The sequence below is a fragment of the Nyctereutes procyonoides genome, unplaced genomic scaffold, assembly GCF_905146905.1.
Source record: "Nyctereutes procyonoides isolate TBG_1078 unplaced genomic scaffold, NYPRO_anot_genome, whole genome shotgun sequence".
Lineage (NCBI taxonomy): Eukaryota > Metazoa > Chordata > Mammalia > Carnivora > Canidae > Nyctereutes > Nyctereutes procyonoides.
This window is the reverse complement of record NW_026575045.1, coordinates 212649-238199: the sequence shown is the minus strand read 5'-3', so window position 1 is coordinate 238199 and position 25551 is coordinate 212649. Positions and strand designations below refer to the sequence as shown.

Below are 25551 nucleotides of genomic sequence, written 5' to 3'. Positions count from 1 at the left end.
ATCCCAGACTACCAGGTTCTTAAGAACAAAGACCACATGTGGATTTTGCCCAGCACCCTACAAGGTGCTTGACTATAGTTAGTACTAGCAAGTTTTTGTTAAATGGATAAATGGTGGATATGAAAGGAAAACTTTTTATTAAGAACAATAATTTTATGTTTTGTTACTAGATATCTGAAAAAAGATAGGTTTTCATTAGATGACTAAAAAAAATCAGGATGGTGAGAAAAAAATCCATTGTAAAATAATGCAAATCCAACAGAAAAAAAGGAATAATTGTAGCTTTTGACCACCAAGGCCGACAATTTTAAAAGCCGAAAGGGCGTGTAACCATTAAGTTTCTGGTCGCCCAATGATGCTAAGTGATTACCTAGTAACCCCCTGTAGGGCTGCTTCAGTAACTAACTCCTTGTGAAAAAAAGAGTGTCCTAGGAGTCCCTGGAGAAAGTGAGGGAGAGGGCTCCAGGGGCACACCACCAGAATCTCTAGGCCATATTTGCCTATTTGCTTCACCGTTCTTAATTTATTTTTTGTTGTTTTGGTGGTTTTCTCTTTGGTTAATTTTTTTGGTCATAGCCCCTGTTTGTTGTTTTAGGATGAAGTTTTGCAAGTAAATACAATATTATAGCTAAAATAATAATAATAATAAAAACTTCAAGAAGGCTCAAACCAGCATGAAATCTGCAGTAACTAAGGAGTACCCATAGATCAGGACATAACACTTTTCTCAATCCATTCTAAAGAAGTCTAAGTAGCAATACATGTGCACATATGTACACAGGCACGCACACTCATTACTGTGGTAATTACCTTCTTTGGCACAGCTTGGTTTCAAACCAAATATACAACCAAGAATTGTTGTTAACACACAGACTGACAATACCTGTAGAGAGAAAAAAGAAAATTATATAGCTTCAAAATCCTTTTATTTAGTCAAATGTTTCTAAACTTGCTGGTGCAGCTCTGTTTCCTGATGTGGGTGCAGGTCACATGGATACATGTGCTTTGTGAAAAATTCAAATTCCATGGCTATGCTTTGTGCATTTTTCTGTATGTATGTTATAGTTCAAGAAAAAGTTTATTCAAGTGTTAGCAAACAAATCTGTGCCATTGAAAATGTTTCCAGAAACTTCCCAGTTGATGCAAATTAATCCAGTCAGAGAATTCTGAACTAATTAAGGAAAGGAGAGAGGAATAAAATCTATTTAGAGATTCAATTTCTTATTTGTTAATCCATAAAAGGCAACATGAGAATATTAGATGCTTCCTTTATATAGTTTACATAAACCTAAACAATATCCTCATAGGCCCCGTGCCCCACAGCTGCTCATGGGAACAGGCACTAACTAGATAGGGCTGGGTAACTCCAATGTGGGCCCAAACATCACCACAAACTGGTTGTACAACTTGGGGGAGATCACTTACAATAGTCTAGACATCAGATTACTCACTTATACAATCAAAGGGCTGGACTACATGATATCTAAAAATCTTCCCAGCTCTAACATTTTGCCACTTTCTCATTCTCCACTCTTGTGGCCTTTGACATTTTAAAATAAGCAGATACACCAAATAGAATTTTTATTTGAAAATTAGAGAGAGAGAGAAAAAAAAATCCAGAGAACAACTCTCAATATTTTTACTGGAATGGAGTTCCCTTGACAGCTCCCTGGAGTCTTGCTTTGCAGGAAAATCCAACAAACTATGCATTCAGTACCAACTATGTGTAAAGACTGCTATGCACAGGAAAGAATGGAGAGATACCTCAGGGAGCTTCTATTTGTGTGGCAAAAGATAAATATAACAGCATAAATGGCTCATATTTGGCAGGTCCAAGGAGGCAGCTGCAGTTCCAAGGTTGTTTAAAGAAGGAGAAAAGTTGCAGTGGTTGGAGAGAGGATCAGAGAAGACTTCATGGAGAAAGTCCTTAGGCGGGGCTCTGAAAGGGGAAAATGATGGTGTGACATGATAGGTGATAATGATGAAGCAAACTTCTAGGAGGAAGGCCAGCATTAGGATGTCTGAAGGAAGAAGTGGAAGGCAGCAAATGAATGAGCAGCCTACTTTAGCTAGAACAAAGAATATGCAAAGGGGAATGGATGTAATGGGGACAGGTAGAGTGGTGTTTCCCAAAAGCCAAGCTAAAGAGATAATAGAAACAAGAGGAATGAGTAAATGGGACAGGGTGGATGCTGGGTACGGGCATTTTTGAACTCACTCCCTCAAATAAAACATATCAAGTATTGACCATATATGCCAGTCACCAGGTTAGGTACTGGATACTCAGTAGTAAAACACACATGACCTTTGTCCTCGAGGTGCCTAATGTCAAGTGACTACAAGAACTAAAGAGAAAGGAAATGGCAAACTGAATCAGCAGGTCTAATTTATTTCAGAAGAAAATGAGGGTAAAGGAAGAGAGAGCAAGAGTTTAGTGGGTTTCAAACACAACAGGGTCTAAGTGAAGCTTTTTTCTTAGGAAACCAAAAACCTAAGTGTATCTATGTCCATCAAAATAGGGAGCCATCAGAGGAAGAGCTTCAACAAACAGGTAAATGATGGCAAACAGAACAAGGCACCAGCAGAGAGCACTAACAGATTGCCTTGAACCTTTGATGGTAGTATAAATTGACACAAACATACGAAAAGTAATTTTCGTCTCTATCAAAAAACACTAAACACTCTTATTGTCACATAGGGAAATAAACAATTGTAAAACTAATCTGTATTTAGTATATTGTAATTTAAAACCTGGAGAATTAAAGTTTTCATTGTAATAAATTTATAAGAATAGTTTGAACAGTGCTTTATTTTCTTGTCATATAGCTTACAATACAGAATGAGAATCTTTTCCATGCCTCAGCACCCTGCCATATTCCTTTCTAAACTTAGTGATGGTGAGTTTATGGACATAGTGAGGAGTGTGGTGGATGGATAGGATAAGAATGTCCCAGAGAAAAAGACACTAGCACAAGAAATCATACTAAAGGAAGTCTTGGAGATACTGCACAATACTTAAAAGTGCAAAGCCTAAAATGAGGGAAACTGATGTAAGTTCCTCTGGCTGCATAGCTGGAGTCTGCTAACCAGAGGCAGTGTTAACATGCACACAGTTGGCTTTTTCTTCCATAATCTCATCTACACTTGAACTGAATTTCACTTCTGGCGTTATCACTTTTTTTTTTGCCTTTACTCAATTTTCATCTTTATTGGCCAATACTCTCTTTAAATTATACATTTTTATAAAATGTCATGTACGTTTGCCACCGGCAGACAAAGAAGCAACATAACTACTTGCTTTGCTGGCTGTGAACTGGCCAACACATGCATAGTAACCTATCACTGACAGACTTTTTAAATATTTTATTTATTTATTCATGAGAGACACACACAGAGAGACAGAGACAGGCAGAGGGAGAAGCAGGCTCCCTGTGGAGAGCCCAATGTGGGACTCGATCCCAGGACCCCAGGGATCACTGTGTGAGCCAAAGGTCGATGCTCAACCACTGAGTCACCCAGATGCCTCTCACAGACTTTTAAAAAAGCCAGTTGGTCACAGACCACCATACACATCTGTTATTTACACAGTGATTTGCAGGCTGAAAAAGCTAGCAGCAAAGACCCTACTCTGTGCAACTCTTTACAGTTAACAATAAATCTTAGTAACTAAAATGATCCATGTTGTTGGGGGACTGGTGTTATTAAACTGTGGTTACTGAAATTGAGCATGCCACGGAGTCATGCAAAACTAGGGGTGCCTGTGCTCTCACGCATGGGCAATATGGCTGTCCAAGGCTGCCTATTTCAAAAATGTTGGTCTTCACAATAAATACACAAACAAACAAGAACCAAGAAATAAGTTCATTTTAAGAAACTGCCTTAAAAGGTCAGTTTAATCTACACAATCTCAGGAGGTTAGCCTCAAAGATAGGCATGTCAGAAGGCCTGAGAAGAAGAAACTAAAAAACAAAACTGAGATGCAGACAGAGGAAGCTGGAAGCAGCTGATGGTGGACCCCCTCAATCTCCTTGGGCAAGTAAGAATATCTTCTGGGAATGAAGAAGTCTAGTTGGGGCTCTGTAATGAGAAGGCACAGGATATCACAAATGAAGAATGGCTGCAAAGCCATGGTAACAAAGGAGGCTGAGTCAAGATGGGAAGAGTAGAAAGACCTTCAAGCTCTGGGAGCCCAGCTGAACCTAAAATCATGGATTCTAATGGACACAAATAACCTGAAATTCCAAGGCTGGGAGTGAAAGGATATGACCAAAAGATAACATGGCATGGGGAGATGCAAAGGCAAGGGAAACAGAGCAGAGAAGCTTACAAGAGTCAAAATGTGACTGCAGTGGCTGAACAGGTTTGGGACCATGTGGACACAGATGTTTGACAACTGAGAGAAGATAGGGCATCAGGCAAAAGTGAGAGTGGGAATGAGGGAGGGAGCAAAGAAGGAGGAAGAATGGAAATTATGAACTTGAAAGGAATTTCAGAGTCTACATTCTCAGAAGTGGGACAGTTTGGAATGGAGATGAAATCAAAAGGAGAAATCTGAAATTGGCATAAAATACTTGTTGGAGTAAGAAGACCTGAAAGTTCCAGGACTTTTACTAGTAATCACAGTTAAGTTTTTACCAACAAAAATCACAGGAGAACTTTATTTATATTCTGAAAGGTATTGGCTTAAAATACACATTCCCTCATTGCTGTAAGAAATTTAGTCATGGAGATATATTACCAACAACCATACTATTCTTACTAAACATAAAACAAACTTGCCAATGGTTCTGTTACAATTAAGCCTCATCTTGAGGAAAAGTATGGGAAGAGTTGATCACAGGTAAGCATTTAAATCATAAGAATTAGAGGAGCCTGGGTGGCTCAGTCCATACAGCATGCACCTCCTGATCTTGGGATGTTGAGTTTTAGCCCCTTGGTGGGCAAGGAGTCAACTTAAAAAAAAAAAAATAACGAGGTGGGTAATCCAATCAGATTTTGAGTTACAATGTGAGGGAAAAATCAACGTTCAACAGTCACTACCTGTCCTGCACACAGTAACAACCAATGGAAATGCCTTGTGAAAAATACTGCTCTTAGCAGCCAAAAATGTCTAAAAATAAATCCAATAATTCTAAAGCCTTGATGATGAAAACTACAAAATTTTACTGAAAAGCAATAATGTGAATAAAAAGAGAAATTTGAAATACACAGAATTCTCAGTTGGAGCAGCTGGGTGGCTCAGTCATTTTAACATCTGACTCTTGATCTCAGAGTTGGGAGTTCAGGCCCCGCACTGGGCTCCATGAATGAATGAATGAATGAATGAATGAATACTAAGTATAAGTTTAAAACATACATAGTATATGAAGTCTCTAATCTTTTATTAAGCTGCAGAAGGGGCATGATTTTTTTTATTACTTCTTCATTGCTAAAAGATGTTAGATTTACCTCTCACAAATAATACAAAGCATGGAAATGAAACAAAAATATGACAATAGGAATAATTAATTCTCATCTATAATCACATCCTTAAAAGATGAAACATCATCTACTACTGTGTTGCACAACATCCAATCAGAACAGTTTTTAGTAGGAAATTTCAGAGCTATAAAATCTAATCCAATTTTAACCTCTTCTCAAAGTAGTTTAAGAAAGCAATGTCAGAGGTGCCTGGATGGCTCAGCTGGACAAATAATCATTGAGCTGAAAATCAGCAATCTGTGATGTCAGTCAGTTAAGTGTCTACCTTGGGCTCTGGTCACGATTTCAGGGTCCTGGGATCGAGCCCTATTTCGGGCTCCTTGCTCAGACAGGAGTCTGCTTCTTCCTCTGCCCCTCCCTCCCTCTTGTGTGTGATCTCTCTCAAATAAATTCTTTTTTAAAGCAATGTCAAGATTCACTACTCATTTTCACCTCTACATCAATTTAGGTACTTTTCATATTTTGATATTCTCTTAGAAACTTGAGACAAAACATTTCATCTTTGAACACATGGAGCTACCAGACACATAAGTAAATTGTTGGAATGTTTTACCTCTACATCAGGAGAATATTTATTTGATAATTTCCTGCTTCTTCAGTTGGAGTACTTAAATAATTAGGCCTTTCTTGGACATTTAGTGAACCAAAAGAAATAGATACAAAGAAAGCACTCAGTTTTTTTCACACAGATTCCCTCAAATACAGTGACATTAATATAACATGTATTATTCTTTATTGAGCATTCATTCATATATGAGTGTCTACTTGTACCCAGTCCCTTCCCTTTGCTAAAGGCCAGAGACAAATAAAAGTAACTAGTAACTCCCATCCTGACAGAGAAATGAAGCTGGTGGGGGGAGGGCATGGAAATTAATGATTACGATGAAAAGGGACAAGAGCTACAGAAGAAATATGTAAAAAATGTTAACACACAAATAGCACAGTAGAGAGAAGCAAAGGAGAGAATGGTGATTAAAAAAAAATACTTGATAAAGAGAAATTTGGAGAAAAAGGGATTTCCTCCTCCATCAATAAATAAATGTCCCAGTGTCTGCAGTATGAGCTGTATTTAAGTTCTACGGGTAAGTACAAAAATAAAACAAAAAAAAAATTGTGGTGAAATCCCTAATCTCTTAGATTACCATCTAATCAGGCTGACAACTAGAATCTGTTGATGATAAAGACAGGAAGTGGTGAGTAGCAGCCTAAGAATTAAATCACATGGCAGTGACTTGCAATTGATACCTCGTGCAAAGCCAGAGAGGTACAGAAGATAGCACCAGCCTGGGAGACAGAAAGTAATGACCTAAAAAGTGTACTTCTCCAGAACTATGTGCTAGGCACTTTTCTGAGTTTTATACCAAATCATTTAATCTTTACAATAATGAGACAGATTATTGACATTAACTCAGTTTAAGGAAACAGCTGTGGAGAGCTGACAAGTCACATGGAAAAGATCTGAACTCAGGCAGTCAGGTTGTAAAGCCATGGAGCAGAAGGGATACACAATAGTGACTGAAGGGGGGGCTGTGGTCCTGGGGGCAGTCAGTGAGGAGCCATTGGGGTGTTTAAATATGGAAGTGACATGACTGGATTTTCAAATTCTAGAAAAAGCCTTTGGCAACATGTGGAAGGCTCTGGTATGAGTTCAAGTGTGAAATGAGAGCTTGGGCTGATCCATCTCTCCTTGATTCTCAGCAGATGCTCTGTCCTCCTCTGTCTTCCTCACCCCCAAGCACTACAGCCCTCACTATGCACCATGAGACTAATCTGTCTCTGACTAGACTGTAAATTCCAGGAAGGGGTAATTGATGCATTTCTATAATCTCCATGTCTAGCATGGCGCCTAGCACACAGTAGGCATTCAAAAATAATTGTTGAACTGAAAATCAAACTGTGACTCCATTAACCATAATTTGAGGGAAAACCATAAACTTCCCCTTTTCTTCATCTGATTTGACAAAGTCGATCAGTTCAAGTGTCTTGGTATCTGCTTTATATAAATGCCTACAATAAATATACATGAAAAACATTTTTTAAGGAAATGGTAGATGGCTGGATTTGGTATTCAACTGTGACAGATGGAATATAAATGCCCATGTGATGTGAAGATAAGTTGGCTGATCACACTGCCTATCAGTCCTCTGACCTCTGACCAGAGCTACATGTTTTCGGAAGAGAACTTTGTAAGAACTCAGTTCTACACAGTGCTAAGTCTTCAGGGAAATTTTTTTTTTTCCTAGAAGATGAAGGTTAGATCCTCAGAAACTTTCATAGGAGATCCGAAGGGACACCAAAGAAAATGTCATATTCTTGAAGAACTTTTAAGTATTACAGAGTTCAAAGTGCACGTTAGAACAACCGCTTGCATGGATTTAGAACTTTTCAAAAAAATGGTTCTAACTTTTGCTTGTCCTCTTCTACACTCAGTATCATTTTAGTTATGTCTGACTTAATTGGAGATTCTCCCAAACGGCAGTGACATTTTATGTAAAGCAATTTATATAAATGATCAAGTGAAAAAAGGGAAGGAGATACCAAACACTGAATAAGCAAAATCAAGTGGGATGCTTAACTGACTGAGCCACCCAACAACCCTCCTAATCCCACATTCTTAAATATTAGTGAACAGCCATGATTCACCATACATCTGAGGTAAGCCTACAATGAGATAAACAAAAAGTGTAAGATCAACACAACAGAAATAAAGGGAGAGGGAAAGAAAAATACATAATAACACCTAGTTGGTTTTCTCAGTGGGTCAAGAGGATATACATAAATCTTCAAATCAAAGATTCTATCAAGTATCCAGGATAATAAATCAAAGAAGGCTCAAACTTATTGACATCATTGTAAAATTCCAGAACACCAATGACAAAAAGATCAAGTGAAAGTATGCCAATATTATAAAAATTTAAATGAGCAGTAAAGATGTATAAGATCAGAGTTAGTTTTTCCTTGGAGGTTTAGTAGAACTTACTGGTGAAGCTCTCTGGGCCTAGAAAGATCTGTATAAGTTTATTGATTTCTGGTTCAATTTCTTTGTGGGTTATAGAACTACTTACATTTCCTAATTTTTCTTGAGTCAGTTTGGTAAATTGTTTTTATTCTTGGACTTGTTCACTTCATCTACATTTTCAAATATATTGGTATAAAGTGATTTATAATAGCCCTTTGTTATTTCTTCAGTGTCTGTAGATCTGTATTTGTGGTCCTTCTGTCATTTTTTACTTTTTGGCTTAATTGCTCACCAGAAGTAATATTCCTTTTTAAAGAAGTTACTTTTTGCTTTACCCATCTTCTACATGTTTACATGTTTTTTATTTTATTGATTTCTGGTCTTATTTTTAATTTCCTTCCATAGCCTACATTTAATTTTCTGTTTTGTTTGGTTTTTCCTAAGTTATTGATATGGCTACTTAGGTATATTACTTTTATTCTAATTTTCAAACTCCTTAAGGCATTGTTGTTATATTACAAGTTCATTTAGATTTACCCAAATATTTATGACTTTATGCATTTTAACACACTTTCTTTTGAACCTTTCATATGGAATTTTCTGAAATCTATTTCCTTCTGCCTAAAGTGTATTTCTTAGAATTTTCCTGATAGCAGATTCTCTATTTGTTAGTGTGTATATGTCTTTATTTTGTTCTCATTCTTGATAGCTATTTCTTTTAGGTATATACCTAAATATATACCTAAATATATGTTGCCATAATATATTATGTTGCCAAAATAACTGGCAACAATTATCTTCTTTCAGCACAGTGAAGATATCACTACATTCTCTTATGCTTTTAATCATTGCTATTGAGAATTCAGCTGTCTGTTGCACTTTGGAAGGAAACATGTCTTTTTCTCAATACCTTTAAAAATTTTCATTTTTATGTTTGCATTTTGCAATGTTATTCTATCATGTGTTGATATATTTCTCATATTTATTCTGCATAAGATTCAATGAGCTACTTAAATCTGAGGATTGGTATCTTTCTTCAGTTCTAGAAAACTGTCATCTCTTCACATAGTATCCAAAATAAAAGGAAAAACAGATATTAGCAGGAAAACATTAAACTACAAAAAGTGGCCCTAGAAAGTCTTTAAAGAACCAAATAAAATTTCTAGAAATAAAAAATGAACAAAATTCAGTGATAAGGCTTCACATCAGAAAAGACAGTGAAAAACAGAATTGGTAAGCTGGAAGATAGTTCAGAAGACATCATCTAACATCACAAAAAGAAAGATCACAAAAAATTACCCTTTTTCCCATTATTATTTCTTCTACATTTTCTTCAAAAATAGTCAAGAATTTTACTATCTATGTCTGATAGCAATACCATCCGATGTTATTATGTGCTTCTGTTGTGTGATAGTTCTCCTGGTTTCGCTCATGGTGCTATTTTCCTTTGGGTGCCTGGTGGTTTTTAACTGCATTCTGTTCATTGATGTTAAGAATTTTCAGGATTCTATGAAGCCTGGGATGAAAGTGTTTTCTTCCAAAAATGATTTATATTTGCTTCTGTCAAAAACATTAGAGAAACTTCAAGTTTGAGAACACCTTTATAACTTGAGGTACATAAAGTGAGATCAACTTACATATATCTTTATTTATGGGAAATACACCATAATTATACAATAGAGCTAGGTCTTACAGAGTGTTCCAACTTCATACAACCTACTATGTATATAATACATTTATATCACAATTCACAGCATATAAGATATGTAAGCATGCAAAATTTCTTTACAGAATGAAGTTTTGACTTCAAAATATTATTTCTGATTTATGATAGCCTCCAGAAATATACCTCTTATATTTCTCTCTTTTCTATGGTCAAGCTCATCAAATTCTGTTCAAGAAATATTAATGCCTGCCTGTACTGTATCAGGGAACATCTAGTATGCTTTTTCTTTCTTTTTTTTTCTTTTTTTTTTTTTTTTGTTTAAGATTTTACTTATTTATTCATGAGACACGCAGAGAGAAAGAGAGGCAGAGACACAGGCAGAGAGAGACACAGCCTGCGTGGGACTCCATCCTGGGTCTCTAGGATCAGGCCCTGGGCTGCAGGCAACGCTAAAGTGCTGAGCCACCCAGGCTGCCCTGCTGTCTTAAGTAGAATGTCCTTTGTGCTCATACTTATGCTAGTTATAACGTAATTTACTGAAATAGAGGTATTTTTTATTACCTCAATAACAAGTCTCAAGAGTCACAAATCATTATAGGAATATTTATTATCTTCTGACTAGAATAGGTTAAAGACTGCAATGACAGAAGGAGGATCACGTTCTAAAACAAACGAGAAATTAGTCATTTTCAAGTTTTTTTTTTTTTTAAGATTTCATTTATTTATTTGGAATAGAAAGAGAGTGAGGAGGGGCAGGGGCAAAGGGAAAGGGAGAAGAAGACTGCCCACTGAGCAGGGAGCTTGACATAGGGTTTGTTCCCAAGACCCTGGGATCATGACCTGAGCCAAAGGCAGACACTTAACCAACTGGGCCACCCAAGCGCCCCTCATTTTATGAGCTTTTAGGCAATAACTAGCAATTTATTGAGACACACACACACACAGAGACAGTAAAACCAAAACAAACAAACCAAACCCAGGGTCTTAATGGACAAGGCCATTTGCTACCAAATCACTGCTTCTAAGAGTAACTAGAAGGACCAATCAGAAAACTAATGACAACATAACAGAGGGGGAACACTATAGTGGTTCCTTTGGATCTGCAAAGATCTGTGCATGAGGCACTACTTATTATTACCTGCTCAACCCAGCTGCTAAAGTATTTCTAGGACCTCTCTATTACAAGCAAGCTAACCTCACAAGCCATAGCACTGTCCCTCACAGAGATACCTAGCACTGTGGATAAAAAAATTCTCTGTTACATGAATACTAGTTCGTCACTTTCCACAAACATAAAAGGGTAAATATTGGTTTTAAAATAAGAAATACTGGGCAGCCTGGGTGGCTCAGCCTTCAGCCCAGGGCATGATCCTGGAGACCTGGGATTGAGTCCCAGGATCGAGTCCCATGTCAGGCTCCCTGCATGGAGCCTGCTTCTCCTTCTGCCTGTGTGTCTGCCCCCTCCCCCTCTGTGTGTCTCTAATGAATAAATAAATAAAGTTTAAAAAATAAATAAATAAAATAAGAAATATTAAGACAGGAGAAACAAACACTCCAATCATGAAATGGGCAAAAGACATGAACAGAAATCTCACAGAGGAAGACATGGACATGCCCAACATGCACATGAGAAAATGCTCTGCATCACTTGCCATCAGGGAAATACAAATCAAAACCACAATGAGATCCCACCTCACACCAGTGAGAATGGGGAAAATTAACAAGGCAGGAAACCGCAAATGTGGAGAGGATGTGGAGAAAGGGGAACCCTCTTGCACGGTTGGTGGGAATGTGAACTGGTGCAGCCACTCTGGAAAACTGTGTGGAGGTTCCTCAAAGAGTTAAAAATAGACCTGCCCTACGACCCAGCAATTGCACTGCTGGGGATTTACCCCAAGGTACAGATGCAGTGAAATGCCGGGACACCTGCACCCCGATGTTTCTAGCAGCAATGTCCACAATAGCCAAACTGTGGAAGGAGCCTCGGTGTCCATCGACAGATGATGGATAAAGAAGATGTGGTCTATGTATACAATGGAATATTCCTCAGCCATTAGAAACGACAAATACCCACCATTTGCTTCAACGTGGATGGAACTGGAGGGTATTATGCTGAGTGAAGTAAGTCAATCGGAGAAGGACAAACAGTGTATGTTCTCATTCATTTGGGGAATATGAATAATAGTGAGAGGGAATATAAGGGAAGGGAGAAGAAATGAGTGGGAAATATCAGAAAGGGAGACAGAACATAAAGACTCCTAACTCTGGGAAACGAACTAGGGGTGATGGAAGGGGAGGAGGGCGGGGGGTGGGGGTGACTGGGTGACGGGCACTGAGGGGGGCACTTGACGGGATGAGCACTGGGTGTTACTCTGTGTGTTGGTAAATTGAACACCAATAAAAAATAAATTTATTAAAAAAAATAAAAATAAAAATAAATCATTAAAAAAAAAAAGAAAACCATACACTCTTCTTTGGAATATTTAGTTCCTTTTCTCATATCTTAAAAAAAAAAAAAACAGAAGAGAAATAATGTCAGAAGGAGGTAGAACAGTCTAGTAAGACATAAAATAGAAATCCTTAAATTATTATTATTTTAAATACTGGCTCTCTCAAATGCTACTATGTGTTACTCTGGACCTCTGGACATTTAACCCATTTAACCCTTTCCTAAGTGAGAAAGAAAGAAAACAGCAAATAGATATTTTGAAACATTCAGGTATGAAAGACAGAGAAAAGCAGCAATGCCTTCAATCTCACATGAATCTGTTAGGAGATGCTTATAAAAGAACATGCAGTTCAAAATAATTATTTTGAATAAACACATTTCATATTTGGTTGAACTAGTCTCTTGGGCTGATAAAACTACGAGATTCTTCCCCAAACTAGAATTAGTGGTTCAGAAAATGTTTTGGGGTTTTTTTTTGGCACCTTTGATATTTAAGCAAATAGTCATTTCATCAATTCCCTGATTTTCAAAGACTTATCCTAGTTAAACAAGCATTTAAAGAAAAGTATCCAAAAAAGCTCCTATCTACAGCCAATAAAAGCTGGTAATGATAACTGAAAAATAATCTTTTTAGGACAAGTTAAAATAAAATATCAAATTAAAAGGCTGGCTTTAAAAATAGAAACAATGTTACTACTTTGCCATAAACTGCAAGGAAATGATTAAATCCTAACCATTTTCAGTTAAAAATATAAGTATGGCAAAATCATGGCCCTAATCACAAAAAGATCAACAACTCTCATGCCATTATATCCAAAGAAGGATGTGTATTATACTTCGAGCTTTGTGATACAGAAGCCACATCATCTGTAGTTCCCACATTGGACTGAATATTTTCTATGGTCCCTGATAAATCTAAAATATCTACGAATCAACTTCTGACAACTGATCCTACTTTTATTTGGATTACTCCTGACCCCATCTCCTCCACCCTTCTCTCTTAAGGAATATTACCTCAAATATGAACATGTATTAAGATTCTTGGCTGACTCTGGAAAACAGTATGGAGGTTTCTCAATAAGTTAAAAATAGAACTACCCTAAGATTGAGCAATTGCACTACTAGGTATTTACCCAAAGGATATAAAAATAGTGATTCAAAGGGACTCATGCACCCCAATGTTGACAGCAGCATTATCAATAATAGCCAAATTATGGGAAAAGCCCAAATGTCCACCGACCAATGAATGGATAAAGATGTTGTGGTGTATACACACACATACACATACATACACACACACACACACACACGGGCTATTACTCAGCCATACAAAAAAATGAAATCTTGCGATTTGTTAGAAAGTGGATGAAGATGGAGAATATTATGTTAAGTGAAATAGGTCGGTCAGAGAAAGACATATCATTTCACTCATATGTGGAATTTAAGAAACAAAAAGGTGAACATAAGGGGGAAAAAAAGAAAGAGGCAAACCAAGCAAGACTTTTACCTATAGAGAATGAAATGAGGGTTGATGAAGGGAAGGTGGGCAGGAGGATGGGCTAGATGGGTGATGAGTATTAAGGGGGGCACTTGGAATGAGTACTGGATGTTGTATGTTAAGTGATGCATCACTAAATTCTACTCCTGAAACTAATATTACACTGTATGGTAACTAACTGGAACTTAAAAACTTGAAAAAGAAAAAAAAAAAGACTATTAGCTAAAAATAGTATAGTGGAATAACTATTAGGTCTGCTATGAAAAGAACTGAAACATCAGCCCTGGAGACTTACTTCCTCAGGTGAATCAGAAGTACAAGTGGGCAGGGCAACTCACCTGAGCCATATCCTTCATAGTCAAAATTTTTCCTGGAATGCTGCAAAGCCTCCAGAGAATTGAATCATCTAGGACAGCAATTCTTTTCTCTATTATGTTCATTTATTTATTTTCCAGTTTTAACAAGAAATAATTGACATCACTATAAGTTTAAGGCATACAACATGATGGTTTGATTGATATATACTGTGAAATGATTAGGTTTGGTTAACATCTATCATCTCATATAGATATAATAAAAAGAATAACTTGTTTATTTTTGTTTCAAAAAGTACCAAGCCCTTCATAGGGAAAAATATCCAGTCTTTGTAACTTCTGGCTGAGTGAGTAATCACTTTTCTCAGATCTCATCAATTGCTTTCACAGACCATTTCTCTCTGAAGTTAAAGGTCAAGGAGTAAAGCAGCCAGTTGGTGGTATAAAGTAATGGTTTCAGTAGATTTAGCTTTGATGGCAGCCTTCACCCCATGACCTGTATGCTCTCCTTTAATCTTGAGATATAAACAATAAATAAGATCAATAACAGAAAATACCTCAACATGAAACAGGATCACTCTTAAAAAGGCTGGAGGTTAACTCAGATACAGCCTTCTGCCACTAAAGTTTCTACTTATATCTACAAATGCATAATACCCACAAATGATCACAGAAGATTTTTGTGGTTTTCCTTTATGTAATCTTCTGACTCCAGTCTCTTAAGAAAAGTAATCTATCGAAATAAGATCTTGAGGAAAGTGTTTAACAAACTGGATTTCTATCTCTTGACTTTTAACAAAATAAAATGATGGGGAGTACTTGGTGGCTCAATTGGTTAAGAGTCCTCAGACTCTTTTTCAGCTCAGGTCATGAACTCAGACTCAGGTCATAAGGTCGGCTCTGCACTAGGTATGGAGCCAGCTTAAGATTTTCTCTCTCTCTCCCTCTGCTCCTCCCCCATCCCACTTAACTGTAGCCTCTCTCTAAAAAATAAAGAAAAAGTTTCAAAGTAAAATGAGATGGAATAAATATTTAAAGATTTAACATGAAACCACTGGAAGAAAAATATGAGCAAATATTTTTATAATTTTAGGGTGATAAACACCATTATAAAGATGGCACAAAAATCCAAAAATTAGAATGAAGACATTAATATATTTGATCCATAAAAATAAGGAATGCCTGTAATGCCAAAGAAAAAGAACATCAGCCACTAGAAAGATGGGGTGGGAGAAACTAGGATAAAACATTTCAAAAGGAGCACCTGGGTGGCTCAGTAGGTTAAGTGTCCAACTCTTGGTTTCAGCTCAGATCATGATCTCAGGATTGTGGGATTGAGCCCCACATCAGGCTTTGCACTCAGTGAGGAGTCTGCAGGAGATTCTCTCCCTCTCCCTCTGCCCATCTCCTGTTCTCTCTCTCAAATAAATAAATAAAATCTTAAAAAAAAATTTTTTTCAACGTATGACAGGTAAACATCCATAATAATGAGCACATAAAAATCAAGTAGAAAAGAATAAAGTAATAAAAATAATAAACTATTCTATGCAAAGAAGTAAAACAGCTAATAAAAACATATTTGCCTCCATTAAAAATCAAAGAACTATAAATCAGAGTCCTTTTTCAGCTAATGAGATTAACAATTATTAAAAAGATTAATAATTGCAAGTATTGGCAAGTATATCAGGTGAAACAGACACTTTTGCACTGCCTTCATAGTATATGTTCCTTTCTAAAAGGTTATTTAGATTAATCCACCTTTCTAAAAAGTTATTTAGATTAATTTATGTAAATTCAAAATGTACATAATCTCCACTCCTGCAATTCCAAATTTAATAATTTGCAGAGAAATTTTCACATAAATGCATTATGCTATGCACAGAGATATTTATTGTAGCAATTTTTGTAATAGCAAAAATGTGCAAAAAACCTAAATTTCTGATAATAAGCAACTGAATAAATATAATGCATTATGGTAAACCCAAACAGTATAAAATACTGATCAATTCTTTTGAAATTATGTAAATCCATCACTGAAATGCTTACTCTTAAAGTCTTCAGCCCCATGTAAGCTGTCTACTCTGAGGCTATTGTGCCGTAAGCCCAAGCTATCCTATGCATAGATCAGACCACATGAGGAGGTCCCGAAACTATATGAAGTGGGAGGAAGATGCCCGGCCAGCATCTAGATGCTCCATCCCCTGCTGTTACAACTCCAGACACCATCTGACTATAACCACATGACAGACCTGAACCACATCTGCCCTACCACACTTTCCCCAAATTCCTGACCCATCAAATACCATGAGAGGGTTTTGAATCTATACAACTGACAACCAGATACTGAACAGAGAGGAATTTACCAAGCTGGTAATACCAACCAGTATGGCTCTCTGAGCATAGGAGAGAACACACTTTCCTTCCTCCCAGATTTTAAGCCTACATCATTCCCAAGATAAAATTATCAATGGAGGAATGAGTTAACTCTGCTTAAAGTGCCCAATGGCCAGCTTCTTTCAGAGGTAAAATTTGTTCCTCATCACTTCATTGAAGGAAGGGAAATGCCTGAAAAATTACTTCACATAGGGACATAAGCATGTTAGTGATGTGATGTGTATGTTGCTTCCTTTGGTATGGGCACAGAGAATTTAGGCACAAGTATTTATGTAAGTCCACTCCTAATTTTCAAGTGTAGACTTTTGGTTATGAGTATCAAGAATATTAGTAAACATTTAGGGGAAAAATAGGACAAGATGAGGCTGAAAGTCTGAAACATCTTGTCTTATACGAGAAAGTAAAGGAAGCACTAAATACCAAACACACACACAATGATGGGGGGAGTGCCAAAAGGTACAAACTTTCAGTTATAAAATAAGCAAGTTATAGAGATGTAATTAATGTACAGCATGGTAACTATAATTAAAAATACTCTATTGTAGGGATGCCTGGGTGGCTCAGTGGTTGAGCACCTGCCTTTGGCTCAGGTTGTGATCCTGGGGTCCTGGGGTCAAGTCCTACATTGGGCTCCTTGCGGGGAGCCTACTTCTTCCTCTGCCTGTGTCTCTGCCTCTCTCTGTCTCATGAATAAATAAGTAAAATCTTTAAAAAAAATACTCGTATATTTGAAACATGCTAAATCTTAAAAGTTCTCAACACAAGACAAAAAAATTATAACTGTGATGATGGATGTTAACTAAACTTACTGTAGTGATCACTTTACAATATATATGTATATTGAATCATTATGTTGTCTACCCAAAACTAATATACAGTTATATGTCAATTATACCTCAATAAAAAAATTATGATCCAATTACATTTCACATGGTCAGCCCTCAATACTTTGAAAGTAAAGCAATTTTTGTTGTCAACTATATTCAATTTTCTTTAAAAGCCAACTATAATTTAATTTAGAAAAACTGTATTAATCCGTAAAGAAAACAATATTAGTAAACACTTGGTGGGGGGAGGGGAATAGGACAAGATGAGCTTGAAAGCCTGAAACATTTTGTAGTACCAGAAAATAAGGAAGTGTTAAACACAAACACATGCACCACACAAAGATGGAGGAGGTCAAAGGGACAGAGGTGCCAACTCCCAATTGTCAAAGCTACAATAATTTGTGTAAAAATACAATAACACATTTTGGGGTTATAGCCCAAAGTATAAAATAAACATCAGTAAGTACAAACTGAAACAAATGACTGAGTAAATAAGCAATATATGGGGAAGAAGAGACAAATCTCCCATACAGAATTCCAATTAACTTCTGTAGATACTCTACCCTCAAGACAGAACATACTCTAATAAAAGTGTTGGCTGGGATTTCAGAGTACAGGATGGAAAAGTACAGAGTATCTCAAAGAGTGAAGAACACTGGAAAACACTACCTCAGGGCTCCATCTCCCAAAAGTGAACATTCCCGCTCTACTCATGAGAAAAATGTAGGCAAATCCCAGTTGCAAGACATTCCACAAAATACATGACTAGTACTGCTGAAAACTGTCAAGATCATCAAAAACAAGAATAGTCTTGTCACAGAGATGTGACAACTAAATGTAATGTGGTGTTCCTGGATGGAATATGGGAACAAACAAAAAAGGACAGCAGAGGAAAGATAAGGAAATACAAACAAAGCATGTACTTTAGTTAATGAGGCTGTATGAATATGGGTTCATCATATTGATGATATTGTGACAAATGCATCATTCTAGCATAAGATGTTAATCATCTCAGCTCCGGTTTCACCATTCTTTCCCCTTTGCCCCTCCTGCCCTCAGGGTGGTAGCAGGTTCCTCCTGTTACCTTTCCTGGAGCTGCCTCATTGCCACACCGTCCCATTTGGATTTCAGTTCTTCAAATACTTTTGCAACCTGTTTCTCATACTAAATTCTCTGGATGAGATTACCAAGTATGGCCTTTGTTTTTCTGATTGGACCCTGGCCAAAAGAGCTTGGAATTTCTCTCTCAATGCACGCTATACACACACACACACACACACACACACACTCACACACACACACACACACACACACAGACCGCTCAAGGCATAACCTAAAGGTATAATCTAAACTAAACTGAATATAGGCAAAGAACTTTCCATTTTGGGGATTTGTTTGTTTTTAATTCTCTATCTCCTAGATACAAAACATACATATATTTTAATTAAGTCTTGCTTCAGTTGGATTTCAAGAAGAAGAAGAAAAAAAAAAACACTGCCAAAATAATTCTGAAAACAGTTTGTTTCTTTTGAAGCTATGATCAAGAAAGATGAGTCATTAAATGAAAAGTATTATTAACTGATTTTAGAAAAAAATGTTTTAAGTCAAGTTCACGAGCTAGAAAAGGGAGGAAAAGTAGTTCATTTACAGAACAGGACAGCCCTTTCTCCCCTAAGGCTGAGGACAAATGGACAAAAAGGGTAAGGAACTATGGATTTTATCCAAAATAGTTTTTCTTGCCTAGACAGGTATCTTGCCTTCACAGATGAAAGGTCTGAGATAAAAACAAAAGGGAGAAAGGGCATTGTGCTCAGTTAACTATATGTGATTTGTTTCCCCTCGCACCCCAAATAATTTTTGCAGCATAATGACTACAGCAACTTATATTTATTCTTAAAAGATGGCGGCAGGAGTGAAGGGAATAGACAACAAAAAGACAATTTATCCAGGGGATTCCTGGCAATTCTTCCCAAGGACAGGGAACAGGATAATGCAAGATAATGCAAGATAATGCACTGGTTAATAATGCAAGATAATGCAGTGGTGACTCAATCACAATTACAGTAGAAACTTAAAAGACAGGGATCCCTGGGTGGCGCAGCAGTTTGGCGCCTGCCTTTGGCCCAGGCGCGATCCTGGAGACCCGGGATCGAATCCCACGTCGGGCTCCCGGTGCATGGAGCCTGCTTCTCCCTCTGCCTGTGTCTCTGCCTCTCTCTCTCTGTGTGTCTATCATAAGTAAATAAAAATTAAAAAATTAAAAAAATTAAAAAAAGAAACTTAAAAGACAGAACTTAAAAACGGGTAAAGGATACCTGGGTTTATAATTTAGGAGGCAACATAATTTTAGAAATGTGTCACCTTTTAACGTGCAGATTTGCTGAATGGCTGAAACCAACTTAATTATACTCATTCAGTTGGATTAAAAAATCTTAAAATTACATTTGGAAGAACATTTACAAAGTAACCCTTTTGAACAATTTCTTTTGTTCTAACAAATGTTTCTTGAACAAAGAACATTTGTTTTAGGTACATGTTCATTATTACTTCCTGGAAGAACTATAAAAGTAAAAACAACAACAACAAAAACCCTATGATACCACGACCTTCAAGAACTACTAGCAACAGAAGTTTTTAAGATGCTCATGTTCTAACAGCTTCTATTGCCCAGTATGGTAGTGACTAGCACTTAGCTGTGGAGAACTCCAAAAGTGGCTCCTGCAACAACGAACTGGATTCCTTTTTATTTAACCTTACGTAACAGAAATTTTAATTTAAATGGGAGACATGCAGAACTTACAATCTAGAGGAAAAGAGAAAATAGTTCTGAAACAGCCAGGTAAAAAAGCAGGCTCTTCCTTCACCCATGTTCCTACTGATGTGGTTTTGGAATGTAGGTGAGTTGGTTGGTGGGGTAAGGTCTGGAGCCAATGAGCTAATTCTCGAGAAGTCTTTGGTGCAAAAAGGCGATTTTATGAAAGCGTGGGGACAGGACCCATGGGCAGGAAGAGCTGCTGCCAAGGGCTTGTGAGGGGTTGTGATTATAATCTTGGGAGTTGGGGGATGCAAGGCAAAGGGAGGTTTCAAAAGGATTTTCACATGCCATTGTCAACTTAAGGCTGTTTTTCCTTCTTGCAAGGTGTTAATATGAAGACAGTTGAAAGATTCTTTCTGGGTTAGTTAGGGTATTGATAAAGATCCTTTTTCTTGTAAATCACTAAGACATTTTGTAAACTGAGGGAGACTTCTGTCTTGCAGGACTGTGATCTCTATTAGTTAAGCATTTCTTTCTTTCCTTCCCTTAGTTTTCAGGCAGCCAGGAGTGCCTGAGGAACTTACACAGATCCCACCTGGGGGAGGGGGGTTTGGGAGGTGTCAACATATGCTTTGCCCTCAGCTTGCCTCTGCTCCCCTCATCACTACCACTACTGATCTTTCCAAAATGTAAATCAGATTTTGTCACTAAGAATGAAAATAGAAACAAAAACAAACAGTGATTTCCAGTTTGCAACGCCCTGCGTGGACCTGGCCCCAGGCCTCCTTCCCAGCCATGTCACTCATCACACAACCTCTGCTTACCAGCCACCTGGTTTCCTCCCAATTCTGGGATAGACCGTGCTCCCCACTATCTCAGGGGGCCTTTGTACATGCAGCCACCTCCTCGGAAGCCTCTTCTGCTCCCAGGTCACTGCCCCCAGGACACCGTCAACCTCTGTGAAGGTGCCACCTCCCCCTCAGGACTCTCCCTCACAGCCCTGGGTAAGGTTCCCAGGCAATTCTTATCACTGCTGCAATGGGAGATAATCATACAGATTCTTTGATAACTGGTGCTACGGGGGTGGACCTTGAGAACAGGGAGGAAGTCTTTCCCTTCTCCTAGCCACATTTAGCCCTGATTCTTGCATGAGACTGCTTACACAGCAGGGACTTGAGACTGCTTACACAGCAGGGACTTGAAAGAGTTAAGCTACCCACCCTAACAATAACAATCAACCATCATTAATTCATTTAATCTCTAGACCTATGAGGTAGCTAGCTACTATTTTTCTCCCCATTTTACAGGTGAGGAAACTAAGGCACAAGAGAAGTGAAGGGATTTGCCCAAGGGCACACAACAGTTCTGGACAAAGATGATTTCCAATGCCAGCAGTTTGGCCCTTAACTACTAAGTTCTATGGCCTCTATATGATTAACAGAGGCAAGATAAAATAGCAACTGAGTGCTTCAGGGACAGGGGAGATGGTGCCAAAGAGCAGCTAAGGAATGTTTCCTGTGAGAGGAGAAACGGAGTTGGATCCCAGGGAGTGCCTCATGTCAGGTAAGAAAAAGAGGTTTAAAAGGAAAAAAAAAGAATCATTCTTGGGTTAGAAAACAGAAATAGTCAAAACAAGTGTATATAGGCCTGAGCTGACTATAATGGAAGGTATGTTCCAGCAGAGCTGGGGCACTGTGAACAGGGATATCAAGACCTGGGCTGCCTCCACTGGCACAACACCGGGAGTACAGGAGGGGATACTGACCCGAGTCCTTCGAACATCTAAACCCACGTGAGGCATACAACATCCACATATCCCATATTACAGAAGGGACCCAGTGTCCCACCTCCATTTGGGTGCCAGACCTGACTTCCCAGCCATCAGGTGTGATCCCTGTTAGGTCACCCAATCGGGCCGATCAAAGGCGGAAAAGCGCTTCACAGAAGTCTGACACAGAGTCCATCCCCTCCATAAAGGCACGTACAAGTCCATCAAACACTTCACAGCTCTTAGCACAAGCAAGGCTCCACTCGAAGAGCCTGGCGAACACTGACCGCTCAACGGCCACACGTATGCGTCACGGACCTTCGGGGCTGCTATGAACGGGTGAAGCGATTCACGCCCAGTCCCCATCGGTAACATTGTTACTCAGGCAATGAGAAACAGGCAAAAAGATTGCACTTAGGGGTATGCATTTCCCCTTGTATGTTATGGTATATTCAGGAAAACTAGTAACAGTAAGAAAGAGATCTGAGCAGTGGAGGTGAAGCTGAGGAATGAATAAAACAAAACCAAACAAAAAATGTGTTCTTAATTTTTGAATTCTTGGGGACTACGTCTGAGGTATGAGCAGAGACGCTTTCAAAGATTACCCCATGATTTAACCCCATAAAATAAAAGTCTCGAAACCCTATTCCTGAAAGGTTATAAAGCTGTCTAGCAATAACAAAATCTCAATGGAACATAATTTAAAAAGGAAATGGAGCGGTATCTGTAGTATAATTCTATTTTTGTTAAAAAAGTGATACATACACAGAAAAGTCCTGAGGTAGAAAACAGAAACAAAAACAAAACCCTATAAATAGCAGATAAGGGGAATGCAATCTTTATTCTCTTCCTTATATTTCCCCACATTTTCTGAACTTTCTGTAATACATGGTATGTTTCTAACAAGGTGAAAATACTCTGAGCTCTCTATACTATACAAAGATTTGAATGCACAAGAGAGTCACCTAACCCAAACCTCCTATAACGTGGTTAAAGAAACTGAAAGTCAGAGAAGCAAAGCACATACGTGTTCAAAGGTCACACAGCAATTAATTGCTGTGACTTCACATGCCCATCTCTTAAAATTTGCTTGAATCATCCCAGAAAACTCAACGTTCTCTTTTCCTTTAAAAGTTTCCAAGAGATGACAAATGTAGCAATACTTTCATACATCACCACTCCTCACCTTTACTTCCTTTGAGCTGTAAGGTACTTTAGTGTACAAGTACGGTTTCCTACTTCTCTTTTGTTAATTCAGAGTCAAGACAAACACAGTATTCATGATGCGAACCACACCCTTCCCACCTGAATACACTTCATTCACCTGCTTCCTAGGCACAGAAGATTCTAATCAAAGTGATGCTGGGTGGCACTCTATAAGAAACCAATGTGTTTGGATGATGAAGTATCATGGAATAAACTCTATGCCAAGGACATTTAATTTGATTCAGTGCCACCTGAAAAAACCCAGGTCCAAGATCTCTTTGTTTTGGTGTTGCATGGGGTATATTGTTGATTGTTGAGAAGGTGCTGGCCATGGAAACTCTGAAGAGTTCTATTTGGTGGTGCAACGTAAAAGTGAAATCAGCTTGATATTCTGATAGGTGGGTGTCTGAATTGAAAAGAACATCCGAATGTTATCAGATCCCAGCAATCGCAGAAGATTGGCACAGCCGAGAGTAATAAAGAGCAATTAAAGGACAAGCCAGGGCAGAGGCAGGAAAAGGCAGTTAAAGTACAAGAAACAAATGAGCACAGGTTGGCTCCTGAGAGACAGTGACTGTACATGTGAAGGGAGGTAAGAAAGACTTTACTTCATGTCCTGTCCACACAAGGGCAAGGGCTACCTTCATCAATGCACCGAGGTCCCAGGAAAGAATGAGGCCAAATGCAACAAGCGGTAGCACCACATCAACCCAAAGCCAACACAGCTGAGATCATTAAGGAACACTTAGTAATTTTATTCTTAACCATAACATCATGTATGAAGTCTGTGGAAGCCCAAAGGTCAATGACCCCCAGCCCGAGATATTCGGGTTGAAATGCCTCCTGTACCACCCACTTCAACATCCTTAGGAGTGCCACTCCTCAAGCTTTAATGTGTACACAAACCCCTGGTGATCTGCGAAGATGCAGATTCTGGTTTGGGAGGTCTGGAGTGGGGCCCAAGGTGCTGCATTCTGCACAGGAACCGAGGAGGTGATGCCACTAGCCTAGCCTGCAGACTGTGCTTTGGGTAGCAAGGATATAAAGGTCTTCTGAATAAGGAAAAATAAAAAATTCAATCACACCAAAGCATGTCAGGAAGCACAAGAAAAATGAGCGCTTATTCAGGGCACATTTTGTGTCCCACTTTGTATACATTGCCTAATATAATTCTTACACCAGCCAGTATGATTTGATCATCTCTATTTTATTGTTGTGGAAGCTGATATTCAGTAAAATTATTTGCCAGCATTCAAACAGCTAATAACAGTTCCAGGATTTAAACCCAGTCTGAAAAATTAAATAAATAAATAAATAAACAAACAAACCCAGTCTGTCTGACTTGAAAACTGTTTGTCAATAAGCTACAGGGATAGGATTAAGAAAAGTATTAGAAATTCTTAGAGTCCCCAAATTTCTTTTTTTTTTTTTAATTTTTATTTATTTATGATAGTCACAGAGAGAGAAAGGCAGAGACACAGGCAGAGGGACAAGCAGGCTCCATGCACGGGGAGCCCGACGTGGGATTCGATCCCAGGTCTCCAGGATTGTGCCCTGGGCCATAGGCAGGCGCCAAACCGCTGCGCCACCCAGGGATCCCGAGTCCCCCAAATTTCTGAGCCATGATTTTTTGTCCCTAACACAGAGATAATGGCAGAGCTGTGGCAGAGAACAAAAGAGGTAATGGATGTATTTAGAAGTCTAGAAAGGATGTTATATGAAGATACAGTAAGTTGTAACTAGCTTCTAGTTGTAACTAAGAGATATGTCTAAATCTCCTCTCCTTAAAATAGTATTGAATGTATACCTTTCTTTAAAGCAGATATTCTTAAAGCTTTTGGTCTCAGAATTCCTTTATACTCTTACAGAGGACTTTTCAGACAATTGTGGGCATTCTTTAAAACGATTCCAAAATTCTACAAATGGTAATTTCTTAAAGGCAAAATGCAACATGCAACTTGAAACAATACATTTTTCATACTGCTACATTAAAATCCATTGGTCTATCCTGTACTTTGAATGAAACTTACACTCATTCATAGTTTTGTAAATCATCCATTGACCCCAAAATACTGATTTACTGAGTTACACGGTTCTTCCAAATGTTGACACGTTGTTTTACCCCATGCGAAAAAAATCACACTCCTTACTATTTCCACCAATTTCTAAAGAAAAGTTGTTGGGTTTTTTTTTTTTTTTAAGATTTTATTTAGTTAGTTGAGAAAGAGAGCGAG

At 38.1% G+C, this 25551-nt stretch overlaps 1 protein-coding gene across 1 annotated transcript in view; it reads right to left on the bottom strand.

Moving 5' to 3' along the window:
• The window catches only part of ENPP1 (ectonucleotide pyrophosphatase/phosphodiesterase 1), a 73557-nt gene that overhangs the window by 40070 nt on the left and 7936 nt on the right, over nt 1-25551 (bottom strand). Inside the window, exon 2 of the mRNA XM_055324660.1 lies at nt 811-883. Coding sequence (XP_055180635.1) covers nt 811-883 — 73 coding nt within the window. The remainder of the gene's footprint in view (nt 1-810; nt 884-25551) is intronic.